The 15,050-nt window shown below is 39.6% G+C and overlaps 1 protein-coding gene across 1 annotated transcript in view; it reads right to left on the bottom strand.

Annotated features, from left to right (window-relative positions):
- GLIPR1 (GLI pathogenesis related 1) overlaps positions 1-14,412 on the bottom strand; it is a 19,016-nt gene extending 4,604 nt beyond the window's left edge. Inside the window, exons 1-3 of the mRNA XM_017530635.2 lie at positions 14,042-14,412; positions 12,997-13,242; positions 4,676-4,788 (exon numbers count right to left, since the gene is read on the bottom strand). Of these exons, the coding sequence (XP_017386124.1) occupies positions 4,676-4,788; positions 12,997-13,242; positions 14,042-14,215 (533 nt within the window). The 5' untranslated portion in view covers positions 14,216-14,412. The remainder of the gene's footprint in view (positions 1-4,675; positions 4,789-12,996; positions 13,243-14,041) is intronic.
- Between the last annotated feature and the right edge of the window lie 638 nt (positions 14,413-15,050).

Consider the following 15,050-nt stretch of genomic DNA (forward strand, 5'->3'; position numbering starts at 1 on the left):
CACTAATCTTTTTTGGAACCCTGCTTTTGGAAAAAGTTCTAAACTTTGTGTAATTGTACCCTTTAGCAGCCTGGTGAAGACCATGGGCTCTTTCTCAACATAGTTTGTTATTAAATGCATAAAATACATAGGATTATAAAGGAAACCAATTAAATTGAAATAGTTATCAAACTGTTTAAAACTAGACTTGTGTTACAATAATATGTGTTTCCCTATTAAGGTCTAGAAAGGGGCTATTAGTTTCAAAGTAGTGATGAACATAAACTATATTTTGAGATCTCTGCAGCAACTGGAATATGGTATGAAAATATCTGATATTTACAAAGATGATACTGGTAACTCAAAGTCACATTTATTGCTAATATGATGGTGGAGTGTTATCTTCATTCATAATGAAAGGAAATGTTATTTTTAATAGAGGTTAGTGAAAAGAAAGATAAAATGTTTTTTCTAATCAAAGTTTATGGTCCTCCTCTCCTCAGTACTCTACAATTACCTCCAAAGTTGAGAACTCTCACCTTAGATACACAACTTTATGACACCTTATTTCCAACCCCAAATATATGTTTTTATCTCATTTTGCTCCAGATTTTAAGTTGCTTCAGAAATTTGTCTTGTGCTTACTCTACACCATGGATAAAAAGGTAATATAGTAGAAATTCTGTTAGCAATTTAAAATATGTCCAAAACAGTCATTAATCATTGGAATGTCTTTCATTGTTAATAAGCACAGTATTTACTAGGTGGTTTAAGTTCTAGAATGGTTTTAATAAAATCATTTATGATACTTAGTTGTGCATTCCAAACTGTAAAGGAAAGGGTAAAAAATGCTACTTAAAAATAAGCTAAAAACCAAGACAGTTGTGAGGTCTATGGAAATGGTTGAATTCATCTTGTGAAAAACATGCTGCTGGCAAGGCTTGGATTTGTCTAGAAAGGAGTATTAAGACAGTGGGACCTGAAGTATTCAGCCCAATAAAGCGGCAAGACATTTCAATGATTTCCCGGATAGCTTGAGAGAGAAGAGGGTTGGTTGTGGGACCTTGGAGAATAAAGAAGACAGATTTTTGAAGAAAAAGATAAGGGTCGGGTGTGGTGGCTCACACCTGTAATCCCAGCACTTTGGGAGGCTACGGTGGGTAAATCATGAGGTCAGGAGTTCGAGACCAGCCTGGCCAACATGGTGAAATGCTGTCTCTACTAAAATTACAAAATTTAGCCAGGCATGGTGGTAGGTGCCTGTAGTCCCAGCTACAGCTACTCAGGAGGCTACGGTAGGAGAATCACTTGAACCTGGGAGGCAGAGGTTGCAGTTGGCCAAACCACGCCACTGACTCCAGCCAGGGTGACAGAGCGAGACTCTCTCTCAAAAAAAGAAAAATATAAATATGAGTAAGGGTCCCTAAGGCAGTGACGGCCTAAGCACACTGATACTATCTTGAGGTCAAAGTTTTTTCCTCTTTTGTGCTATAATCCTCTCCTCTGTGAATTCACTCTGAGTAAAGATCGGTTACACACCATACCCTTGTTGAGTGGTGCCCAGGGGAAATTAAGAGTGTGTTACAGGCAACTGGAGGATTAAGCATCCCAGACCCCATTCTGCGGTATCCTCAGAAACACTGGGGAGGATACTGGACCTCCTAAGGTTATGTGAAATGGGGGCCTACAACTTTTTCTTTGTATCTAGAAAGAAAATAACACCTCAGAAGGCAGAGGGAAAGGAGGACCATCCTAAGTGGTCTCTTGTGTTTTGTGTTTTATGTTTTATGCTCCTCTAATCCATTTTCCATCCTGACTGATCTCCAAATTTAAAGGTCTCATCACTCCCCTGCTTAATATACTTGGATGGCTTCTTATGTAAACTTTGCCATGATCTAAACGTTCCTGCTAGATTGGCACTGCCTTCCTCCCCACCATTTCATCTGTTCAATGGATGCAGGGCGCAGATCTCTGTGGTTTAAACTTGCCAAACTTTTCTTCACAGAGTCTTGCTGTTCTTTTCTCTGGAACAGACAGCTGTTCCAGAAGTTCTTATGTCTGATTCCTTCTCATTCTTCGTGCCTAAGCTTAAATACATCACAGGAAGCTCTTCCCTGATTAAATAGGGGCTTTGCCTATTGATAGTTTCTATTACAGTATTATTTATATTTTCTTAATTTCCCTTATAATGATGCAGTTATTTCACTTGTATTTTTATTATCTGTTTGCCCCATAAATATTACTCTCATAAAGGCAGAGACTGCCTTGTTCTCCTTTGGAGCTCAGTAAACAAATATTTGTTGAATAAATGAATATTTGAAGTTACTCAATCTTTATGGAAGGATTTTAACTTTGGTTATAAGTTTTACAATTTAATATTGTTTATAACTCTGAAGATAAGTGAGTCTAAAGCAGGGAAATTCACATTTGCACTTTAATATAGTGAACAAAAATCATGAATACTTATAAAACATTCACCATTGCCAGGCATTACATATGCCTGGTATTTTACAAAGCTTTCTCTTGTAACTTTCATAGCTACTCTAAGTGGTAGGTACCGTTATCCTGGTCTATTGGAGATTAAACTGAGATTCAGAGTTAACTAACTTGTCCAGGGTCACACAGTACATTAACTGTATCTTAACCATTAAAAATGTCATATGAGGTCAGGTGTGGTGGCTCATGCCTATAATCCCAACACTCTGGGAGGCTGAGGCAGGTGGATCACTTGAGCCCAGGAGTTGGATACCAGCCTGGGCAATGTGGCAAAACCCTGTCTCTACAAAAAATTAGCTGGACATAGTGGTATGTGCCTGTAGTCTCAGGTACTAGGAAGGCTGAGTTGGGAGGATCGCTTAAGCCTGGGAGGTTAAGGCTGCAGTGAATCATAAGCGAGCTACTGTACTCTAGCCTGAGTGACAGAGCTAGAGACCCTGCCTCAAAAAAAAAATCCTTGTAGCAAAAAAAAAAAAAAAAAAAAAAAAAAAAACGAAGTCATAAAAAGTTACCACTGACTGAACCATGGCTTTGTCTGCTTTTTTCTGGGTTTTATTTTCCGACTCTAGGATATTAAGTCAAAGCTGTCATCTTCTGAATGACACTTGGTTTGTCTCCTCCTTCATACCTACAACACTCAATCAGAATATTATCAAGCATGTCTTCTGCACATGGGTTTCTTTCAACCAATCTCCAGTAATCCAAACAAAATTCAAAAGCAACAAATTAAAGATCATCATATATAGCAAAGGGTTAAAAAGCTTTAAAATGTAAACAACTATTATAAATAAGAAAATCATTCTAGTAGAAAAATGTGCAGCCCCCATGATTCACAGAAAAAGGAATATAAATATGTAAAGAAATGTATAATTACTAGTAATCAGATATGCAAAAGAAAACAAATGAAATGCCATTTCCATCAAATTAGAAAATACTAGGAAATTATAATCCCTAAATACAAACTGATGTAATGGTGCAATGTAATTTAGTAATATGTATTTAAAAATAAAACAAAAGTGGTCATACTCTTTACAGGCTAGTATCATCTCAAGGAATTGTGGGGAAATAGAAGTGACTGCAGATATATACACAAGGTTATTCATCATATATTAAAAGAAAATATACTGAACAATCAATTCTTCAACAGGATAAACTGTTGTGCTACCATCAAGAGCATGGATTCTGGAGCCAGACAGCCAGATCAAAGTCCAGCAATGATATTCACTAACTGTAGGACTGGGCAGGTTATTCACCCTGCTCATGGCTTGCTGTTCTCATTTGCCACACAGGGGTAGTAATAGGGCCCCTCTCATAAGCTTTTAATGAAGATTAAGTTAATACATGAAGCACGTTAACAGTGCTGTGTTCATTGTAAGCATTATATAAACATAATTTATCATTGTTTTTATGATTAAAATCACTTAAAATTTTGATAAGGGGAAAAATGTTCATAGCATAGTTTTAAGTGAAAAATAGAAAATATGCATTTTCAGGATGATCAGTTTTCTAAACATGGGTATGACCCAAGCACACATATGTAAGTTACAAGAAAGGAGGAGGAAGGTGTTTTCCCTGTTCCCAAAGTGGGAACTGTATCTGTTTTAAAAACAACTGTCAAAAGTAAATGAAATAGGTTATATAAGTTGAGGAATTGAATTGTTTTGTTTTGAAAATTGCATAAAATTGCTAAGTTTTTAACCAATAAACATAACATCCGTTCTTCCACTTCATTGTATTACTATCATATACAATCTGTGTCCCTGACAAACATTTTAGTCTTACCACTCTTTCTTACCACACTTTTTTTTTTGAGACAGAGTCTCACTCCGTCACCAGGCGCCAGGCTGGAGTGCAGTGGCGCGACCTCGGCTCACTGCAGCCCTCCTAGGTTCAAGCAATTCTCCTGCCTCAGCCTCCCTAGTCTTACCACTCTTAAAAATATGTGCATATGTATTTATGTAGTATATATAAAGGATGTATGTACACACACACACACACACTCTCTCTCTCTCTCTCTCTCTCTCTCAATCCAAGAAAAATGTACAAGAATGTTAATGAAGTATATCTCTCGGCAGAAGAATTAAGGGTTATGTTACTTTTTTCTTTATACTTTATTATCCAGATTTTCTATAATGAAGAGGAATACTTCTAAAATAATATTTTTGTTGTTCTGCGGGATGAGAGGATTCTCAGCACTTACCCTGGTCCATAGTTGCATATAAAATGTGCTCCATTGGAAAGACTCTCAAAGCCGGAAACTCTAGGGCAAAATTGAACTGCACAACCAACTTTGTAACTATCTGCCCAAACCACCTGAAAAGAAATAAGGATTTTTAACAGAGAGAAACAATAAGATAAATATTTGGGTATGATTAGTTCTTCATAAACATGGTGAGGTGTATCCACTCCAGTTAGAGTGCTTAAAACTCAGGAAGTTTTAGATGCTCAGAAATCAGCTGGATAGACCTGCAGTTACTATTATTGTTGTTTGTGTATGAAATAAACATAAGCAATAAGATAATTTTTGACAGTACAATGAAGAAATAAAACAGGATAATGCAATACAGAGTGATTGCTGTTGAGGTGGTGCTGATTTTACTTGGGTGCTCAGGGAAGACATCTCTGAATAGGAAGCATTTGAACTGAGAATTGGACGATGAGGATGCAGCACTTGGGACAAACATTCAGGAAACTTAACCAATGGAGGAAGAGCATTCCAAGCAGAGAGAATACCAGGGAGAAAGGCCCTGAGATGGAATTTGCTTGGCATGCTAGCGTGGCAGGAAGAAAGCAAGCAAAGCTGAGATCTGATGAGCTGGGGAAGAGTTGTAAGCAATGAAGTCAAAGGCAGAGAAACAGACTGCGGAGATTCTTGTGAGTGGTATGTTCTTTTTCGTGTCTTGGAAAGATGACTTTGGTGGTTATGAAGTAAACGGACTGAGAAGAGCAAGGGAAACAGAAAGGAGGTAATTTTGGAGGCTGTTTCAATGGTACAAGAATGAGAAGATAGTGACTCACACTTGGATAATGCCAGTGGTGTTCCTGAGAATCAGGTTCATGACTCAGCTTAGAGGTAAAGCTAAAGGATTTGCTTTTATTTTGAGTGCAGGGTAAGAGGGGAAAAATACAGTTTTGGGTTGGGGCCTGAGCAACATTTACTGAGATGCAAAAAACGAGGGAAGGAGAAGGGTAGGTGGGAGCATGGGCAGGGGGTTCAGGACATGTTAATTTTGAGATGCCTGTTAAACATCAAGTGAAAATTGACTTGGCTGCTGCAGTCCAGAGGACGGGGTAATGCTAGAGATGTCAATCTGGAAGACATGGGACAAGATTAGATTACACCGGCAAATATAATAAAGTAAATGAGAACCTGGGATAATGCAAGCAAATACAAAACCAGCCAGCAAAACAGACTGAAAGGAGTGGTCAGTGATGTAGGGGGAAACCAAGAACAGAGCGACCTGCCCTGTTACATGGGATCCTTCACTCAAAAGAGCTCCATGCTTGGTTTAGATCAGTGCTGTCATATATCTTTTCCCTTGCTTTCCGAACAAAAGGTTCCACATTTTCATTTTGCACTGGGCTCCACAAATTCAACTATATAGCTCATCTTGACCAAGAGTATTTGGTGTCACAAAAGGCTAAAGAAGAATAATTTAAAGATGGACACAACCAGCAATTAAATGTACTCCTTTTTACAGCAATATCAAATTGTATTTTAAATTATTTTTTTTACTCATAAGTTTTTGAGCAATTTTGTAGAACTGTGCTAAACACAGGGGACACAAAAATGAATGAGGTAGAACCACTGGGAACCTTCACAAAACTTAGAAAAAAGCAGTCATGAAACTCATCAGGCGAGGGTTTTGACGATCGTAAAGGGGAAGTGGAGGGTGCTAAGGGCATGGATGGCTCGGGGTCCTTCTCTGAAGAAATGAGGTGAAGCTGGAGCCGGGATGAGCTGGTTTGGAGTCTTCCAGCAGAGGGCAACATCCTATGTGAACCCAGGGTGGGGTTGACCCATGACCCATTCACCCAACTGAAAGAAAAGCCAGTGTGGCGGCAGAAAATGAAGAAATGAAATTTACTTTAAAAATAAATGAAATTCATTCCCTGTATTTTTTTTTTTTTTTTCCAAGATGGAGTTTTGCTCTTGTTGCCCAGGCTGGAGTGCAATGGTGTGATCTTGGCTCGCTACAACCTCCACCTCCCAGGTTCAAGCAATTCTCCTGCTTCAGGCTCCCAAGTAGCTGGGATTATAGGCATGAGCAGCATGAGCACCATGCCCAGCTAATCTTAGAATTTTAGTAGAGATGAGGTTTCACCATGTTGGTGAGGCTGATCTTAAACTCCTGACCTCAGGTGATGGGCCTGCCTCGGCCTCCCAAAGTGCTGGAACTACAGGCATGAGTCACCATGCCCAGCCCTAGGAACTCGAAACTTGAATAGCATCTTGAATAGGGGCTGAGTAAAATGGGGCCGAGACCTACTGGTCTGCATTCCCAGATGGTTAGATATTCTAAGTCACAGGGGATGTAGGAGGTCAGCACAAGATACAGGTCAAAGACCTTGCTGATATAACAGGTTGCAGTAAGGAAGCCAGCTAAAACCCACCAAAACCAAGATGGTGATGAGTACGACCTCTGTGTCCTCACTGCTACACTCCCACCAGTGCCATGACAGTTTACAAATGCCGTGACATCAGGAGATTACCCTCTATGGTCTAAAAAGGGGAGGCATGAATAATCTACCCCTTATTTAGCATTTGATAAAGAAATAACCATAAAGTTGGGCCATCAGCAGCCCTCAGGACTGCTCTATGGCTACTCCATATCTTTTATCTACTCCATGGAGTAGCCATAGAGCAGTCCTGAGGGCTGCTGGTGGCCCAATTTTATGGTTATATTCCTTTATACTTTTTTTTTTTTTTTTGAGACGGAGTTTTGCTCTTGTTGCCCAGGCTGGAGTACAATTCACCACAACCTCCACCTCCCAGTTTCAAGTAATTCTCCTGCGTCAGCCTTAGGAGTAGCTGGAATTACAAGCATGCACCACCATGCCCAGCTAATTTTTGTATTTTTAGTAGAAATGAAGTTTCTCCATGTTGGCCAGGCTGGTCTCGAACTCCTGACCTCAGGTGATCTGCCGGCCTCGACCTCCCAAAGTGTTGGGATTATAGGCATGAGCCCCTGTCCCTGGCCTATTCCTTTACTTTCTTAAGAAACTTACCTTCACTTTACGGATTCACCCTGAATTATTTCTTGCGTGAGATTTAAGAACCCTCTCTTGGGGTTTGGATCCCAACCCCTTTCCTGTAACACCCGGAGGGAGAGTAGGAAGTGAGGGAAGAGGGGAGCTGAGGTTGGAGTCTCAGCTTCTCCAAGATTTAAAGGTGTGGTAGAGGTGGGGACATGACTAGGGAGACGGTGGGCAGAGTGTGGGCTGCCTTCTTCTTGGTTTGGCAACTGGAGAGGGTACCCTCCTTGGGCAAGAGAGAGTGTACTTCCCTACTCCATGCGCTAAAAGGGGTACTCCCTAGAAACATTTCTTTATCCCCAGGAATCTTCTGCAGGGAACTCCAGCCCGGAACTCCAGCTGGGATAGGCAATGAAGCAGCTTAGGCCTCTGTCTCACTGAGAAAACACAGCTTTATAAGGGCTGTTAATCCTCAGGTCTGATCCTTAAACTGCTGCTTTCTATTCAGTTTTATTTTTAAAATTTCTTAATTTTATTCACGTATCTCAAAGTGATTTTACCTGGGGTGCTCTGTTTAAAGTGCAGATTGTGGGCTCATCTCAGACCCCCTGAATGCCATTCACTGGAGTTGCTTTTGGAATCTGCATTCTCACAAGTTCCTCAGGTGATTCCTATGCATGCTAACTGTGTTCAGTGGTCTCTTTTTTTACTATCACCTTGGCTCATTTTATATTTTTATCCTTTGGTCTTTGAGCACTTTCTTCCTTAGTGTTGTTGTATCAAAAGTATTCTTAATATTTAGATCTCTTCCACATTTTAATACTTTTTCCCCAGAAGAGTACAGATGTTAGTTACCATTCATTTTGTGTTTCAGTTGGCTTCTTTTTTAAAAGTCAGGTTTATTAGGGTATAATAAACATACAGTAACATTTATGATTTTTAGTTGTACCTTTCTACAAATTTTGACAAAAGAATATAGTTGTGTAGCCACTAACACATTCAAGATATAGAATATTTTTACTGCCCCAGAAAATTCCCCTTGTACCCCTTTGTGCTCAACCCCCATCCCCAGACCCCAGCAATCATTAATCTGTTTCTGTAGTTTTGCCTTTTCCAGAAGGTTACACAAATGGAACCAGTCTAAATACAGCTTTTGAATTTGGCTTCTTTCACTTGGTATAAACATGTGTTGTATTCATTAGTAGTCATTGCCTTTTATTGATGAGTAATATTTATTGCATGGATGTACCATAGTTTTATCTATCTATCCAAGTTGATCTCTGCTAAAAGTTTCATGGGCACTCAGGTTTTGGGTTAAACTTGTGGGCTTTGGAGCCACAAAGGGTTGAGCTCATATTCAAGCTTTGCCACTTACAGTGTGACATTGGCCTTAGGTTTCTTATCTATTAAATGAGGATAATAACAATACTAACTCCACAGGCCTTTTTTGAAGTTTTAAATGAGCTTCTAGAACATAACAAGCACTCAGCAAACATTCTTGTTTCATTCCTTTACCACTATGTTTCTTCTCTTAAAAATTCTTAACACATTAATTTTTCTTTATCAGGCAGGTTTCTGTTGTATGTTTTTTCTTTTACTATAGTAAACAAAAAACCGTAATTATAATAGGAGCTACTCATTATTGAGAACTTAGGTGTATCATTAAGCATTTTACAAGTGACATCATGCTTAATCCTTATAAAAACTCAATAAATGTTGTTGCACTTATTTTTATAGATAAAAGATTGGAACGTAATTCTGCTTGACCATGAAGTACTGTGAGGACAGTCCATAGCCTCAGCAAGATGCTTTCAGAGTGTTTTCTCTTTTAGCAAGCTCTCCAGAACTGGGAACCACTCTCTATATCTTTCTTACAAAATCGCTGCATCTGGGGAACCCAGAGGGAAGGAAGGTGTCTCCCTTATAGACCCACAACCCCTTCCCACCACCTTTCCCTTTCAATGCTTTGTATGAGCTCATCTGTTTCACTACCAGGAGTATGGTAACACTGTAACATATATGAAACCTGCTACAGAAATTTTGAAACATGTCACATTTCCATGGTTCTATCAGAGTATAAAAATAAAAATATCAAGAGGGTGGGAGGAGGCAGGGAGAGAAAAACTAAAATAAAATCAGTAGTGCCATCTAGTGGGAAGTCTTGGCACTATCAAACCCAAGTAATCTGCTACCCTGCCTATTTTATTCAAACTAATTCCAAACTTTGTAAAGCTGAACTGTCACAGCAACAGAATGTCAAGTTGGAATAATCTTCCATTTTATACACCAGAATTTTCCCTCAATGCCAGTCTATCTCTAGTGAAGACAAAGCTAAAGTGTTGAATGAACACATCAAGAAATATCATACATTTTGTGAGGAGACAATGGGTCTGAATCTATTTTCTTTATTCTGTACAACCTCCCATGATCCGCCAAAATCTGTGAATAGCTTGATTTTTGATGAGAAGATGAGTATAAGTAGGAGGTTATAATATCCACTTCAAGTAACTGTCCAGGATGAATTTAACACAGCAATGGAGAAGTTTTGAGTCCCCCAGGAAGATTTCTTGTCAGGATGAAAATGGAGTTTTTTACCTAGCTATCAGATCCCTCTTCCATTATAAGTGCTGGAAAACCAGCTGATTTAAGGGATCTACCCTTCGTTCAATGCCTACTAAATATTAGCATTTTATTAGCTAATTTACACACATTTTATTATTTAAGCCTTCCAATAGAACTAATATCTGAATCTCAACTCTTCCTCGTACTAGCTAAATGAAATCAGGGAAACAACTTATTAACCCCCCCCCAAGTCTGTTTATTCACCTGTGGGTAATAACATCTCCTTAATAGATTTGTGGTGATAATCGAATGAGGTCTTCAATGTAGAGAGCTCAACACTATGCCCATTAAAAAAGTGGTTGCTCTGCTGTATTTTCCCAGTCCAGAGGGTTCTTAGACTTTCTCCCCATGATGAATGTCCCTCTTCTAAAGTGGGGGTAGAATGCAGTGGTCTCTTAAAGAGGATCACTTCTGGGCGGAGGTTGCAGTGAGCTGAGATCGCGCCACTGCACTCCACCTGGCGACAGAGCGAGACTCTGTCTCAAAATAAAAAAGAGGATCACTCCTGTTAGGATCACTCAGCTTGGGTTTTAATGTCTGTATGTATGGGACTGGGTTTTGGAAAATGAGTTTTCTCATGACCAAAATATTAGCCCTTCTTTTCTCCCTTAGACGTAAGGGGAAATTTTGCAAGTAAGCTCAGTTAATTTTGGAATGGCCATCTGCGAAATCTCAGGTACATATGATATAAGCTGAAGTTTTCTCTTCTTTCAATTTCCTAGAATGATGAACATGGAGTGTTTTAACTTGTGTACCGAGCATGGTTTAGGAGTCTGTTGTCAGTTTTACAGTCTTTTGACCTCTTTGTATTTGGCATGCTGAGCTGCCTGCTATTCATCGAAACTACCAGGCTCATTCATACACGTAGCATACCTTCCACACCTTGCTGAGAATTCTCTTCCCTTTCCCTTTCATCTGACAAACTCCCACTCAGTTCTCTAGTACCAGCTCATGTGTCTCCCGCTGTGTGAAGCTTTACGCTTCCCTTTGGCTGGGTGAGTTGCTCTGTCCTCCTTGTTCACATGGTGCTTCGTCAGCTTCTCTAAATTGCACCAGCCAAACACTGTCATAATCCATTTACACGTAAGTCTCTTCCCAAAGGTCAATTCCTGAGGGTCAAGGACCATTTCCAGCTGTATTTCTCCTCCTTCCTTGGATCATTCCTTATTTCTCCTCACTTCCACTTCTCTAAGATTGTACCCCAGTAAAATGTTAGCTCATACACGATTGTCTCAGGCTCTGTTTTCCAAGAATCTGGACTAAGCAAACCACCAGTGCCTGGTATAGGTAGAAGCTTAAACACTGACTAATAAATGGAAGTGGCACCCTCAAAATGACAATTATTTCTGAGTATTTAAATACCACAATGCATAATGGTACCAAGTACCACTTGTAGGGAACCTAGATTTAGCTTTCTTCTCCCCTAGGTCTTGTTGGAATCTAAGGAAACTTACTTTCTGGTTAAATTTATTTGTAAATGTACACCAAAACTGTTGGTTTATGAGATAAATTTAGGAGAAATTTTATTCGTATTTCCAAAAAAGAAATCGATCCTAGAGATGATTTGATAGCTCACCTTTGCTTGCAACAATCTTGAGATGAAAATTCACTCACATCAGTCAACTTTACTCTTACAATACTGATCTTTTGTAACTGCGCCAAACTTGGTTCATCCGTGACACCATAAATGAGATCACAGGCTTTGTAAGGCTGAGCTGGAGTGAGAGAGTTTTTCTAACAACATGTTGCTCTTTAAAACCACCTAATATTTCAATGTAACTGCCTTGATAGAAACGTTTTTGCCTTCATACCTCATTTCAACAGATTTTTGTGCCCCCAAAAACACAGTCAGTTACAGGTTAAGTATGGTAAGTTATCAGTTTGACAAGGATGGCCAGGAAATGAAAGTAAATAAACAAAATGTGGCCAGGAGAGGAAGGCAGCACCGGAAGATGATTATGACAGATGCTACCTAGGGAGTTGTTTCCATCACGCCGCAAACGTGAAGGAGGGTTAGGGAGCCAGACTCAGCTTGAGTAAAAATAAAAATAAAAGTAAAACTCAATGGGTGGCTCTGACTGTGGCTACGGGGACTACTAATGTGGATTCTGGGGGCAGAATACCCTTAGAACGGTTCATATAAGTTTACACATTGGTGTCTCTGTTGGGCTGGAACTGACTTTTTCTGCTTCCTTGGGTGGCAAAGTACACGGCGCTCAGTGGGTGGCACATAGGTTTTCAGTCAATGCTTGAGAGAATGAGAGGTTGTGGTGCATCAGTTCTTACTGCTGTTTCTGTCTGAGAGGCTTGTTTCTTTCAATTTTATAGTCCCCCCAAAATTGCTTCAAATTCCATTTAAAACTTGTGCCAGATGGAACCTGAAAATCCATTCACTCATAAGGTTCTTTGATTTCTCAAAAATAAAGTCGTATGGGAGAACAGCTGCCATAGGAATCCTTCAAAGCTTGTCCACGTTGGTGGGCGTCACATATTACCTATTATGTGTTTAGTTTGCACAACTAAACTTTTCAAGTACTATTTTCTCTGTTATTGGAGTCTGTTCTATTTATTATTTCTAAAGTAAGTTTGTAACTCCCTTATATTTACAGACCTACGAGCATACTATGTATTTCTGAACCACATAGTACAATTTTCTCCTCACTGGAAAAGACAGTTTCAAGAAAATATAGGGCAGACACTTACCTGAGTGTAGTGGCCACAGACCTTTGTGCATTTCCGAGTCTTGAAGTCATAGTCCTGGATTTCGTCATACCAGTCTGTGATAGCGGAAGACACAGAAAACAGGGACAGAGACCCAGTCCAAATGTTTTCTCCCAGTGAAGTGAAGTTTGGGTGCAGCTTGTGGGGTGGTTTCAGCTGTGTATTATGTGAAAACTGGCAATTTCTGGCCCATGCTTTTGCTATTTGGGCTAGTGCTGGATCCCAAGTCTGCAAAAAGAAACATTAATTAATAGGGGGTCAGAAATTAAACAATAGGGGGCTCATCTAAAATGTAACTGGGATGAGTACAGTGGGAATCTGAATGGAAAATGAGGTGAGATAAGAAAAGAGAAGATACCGCTGCATGTAAGTCCTCTGCAAAATACGGTCTTCAAGCACGGAGTAGGGCTGGTAGGAAACATGATGATTTAGTTTCATGGAATTTAGAATCTAAGTGAGGAAAACTGACATTTCACGGAAGGCCAGTTATGGGCAAAATAGTGTGTGCTGTGTTTCACAGCATTAGTTAATAACCACCATAGCCCACATCCTAAGAAGTTCAGAAAGGTTAAAAACCAGCTTAAAGTCACAGATCTGAAATTCAATCACAAGTCTTACTGAATCAAAATCCCATCCTTTCCCCCGGTGCCATGCTGCCTTCCTGAGCAACTCAGTACATTGTCAGCAACACAAACAGTAAATTTAGAGGCAAAACCCCCAAAAGAAACAAAATCACAAAAATTAACAGGGAAGAAAATAACAAAAAGAGAAGTAAACTCTATTGAAAACCAGAGAACAGGAAGTGTCCAAAAAAAACAGAAGTGAAATGTGCTGTGGCACTTGCTTATGACAACAGCTGAGAAGAGAGCTAAACTGGATTCGCTATGATCACAGATTGTGAATTTACTGCATACATTAATCACAATGCAAAAAAATCATTCAGGATTACCAAGGCATTAACACCAAAGTCAATACACATTAGTTGTTCCTGACCGACTTATGTCATGAATAATGATATTTTCCTTACCATGTATAGCATATCACTGGCTGTTGGTTTCACCTCTGAACGGAACTTGTTATGAATTCGAACGCAGTCTCTGATGAAATCTTCATCTTCGATATCTGGCAAAATGTGTGCTGTGTGTGAATAACTGGAGACAAAAGAAACCATCCAGGCTACTGCAGCCAGCGTGACGCGCATGCTTTGTCTGGCATGGAGCCTTCGGAGGCTGCAGTCCGGAGCCGCCACCGTTTCTGAGTGTGATTGCCTTTCTGAGTGCTCAGCCCGCAGCTTTACAAAGCTAGCTGACTTCAGCTTTGAGAAAACAGAAGGAGCATGAGTTCATCACTAGTTTTAAGAAACGGGTTTCTCCATATATGGTTTGCAGCTCACTTTGTGTTCTTAACCCTGTCTTTTCGGTGGTTTTCAGTGACACAGCATCTATTGCAACATAGATTTTTATGAGGCTGCGTCAGACTTCCTTTTGAATTGCAGGATATTTCCAAAGAAAATTCTGAAGTCTCCAGGAATAATAGCTTCCAATTTTTAATGGAGGTTGTGGTGATAAAATGGAAACATATCTCTTACTTCTATAAATGCCTTGCAAAATGCTTTCAGAAATCTTTTTCTTTTTAGAGTCATATCAACACATAGTGGTTGGAATATCTGGTTAACATCATAAACTTGACCTAGAATTCATTCACAATGGTCGAAACATGTAAAAGTGTGTGTGTGTGTGTGTGTGTGTGTGTGTGTGTGTTCAGGCAAAGAGAAAGCTGGAATAGAGGTGGGGAGAGAGAGACACACACACAGAGAGAGAGAGAGAGAGAGAGAGAGAGAGAGAGAGAGAGAATACAGATCTCAATTTCAGATTTTAGTTTATGTTCCTAACTAGCTGTAAGACCTTGGACAAGATACTAAGCTCTCTAAACCTCAGCTACCTATTGAATGAGGAGGCTATGGGGTCTTTTCTACTTCCTTAATTATAGAGGTTTGGCAGAATCAAATGAACTAGCTAATATTAAATTCTTGCCTT

This window comes from Cebus imitator, unplaced genomic scaffold (assembly GCF_001604975.1).
Source record: "Cebus imitator isolate Cc_AM_T3 unplaced genomic scaffold, Cebus_imitator-1.0 Scaffold67, whole genome shotgun sequence".
Lineage (NCBI taxonomy): Eukaryota > Metazoa > Chordata > Mammalia > Primates > Cebidae > Cebus > Cebus imitator.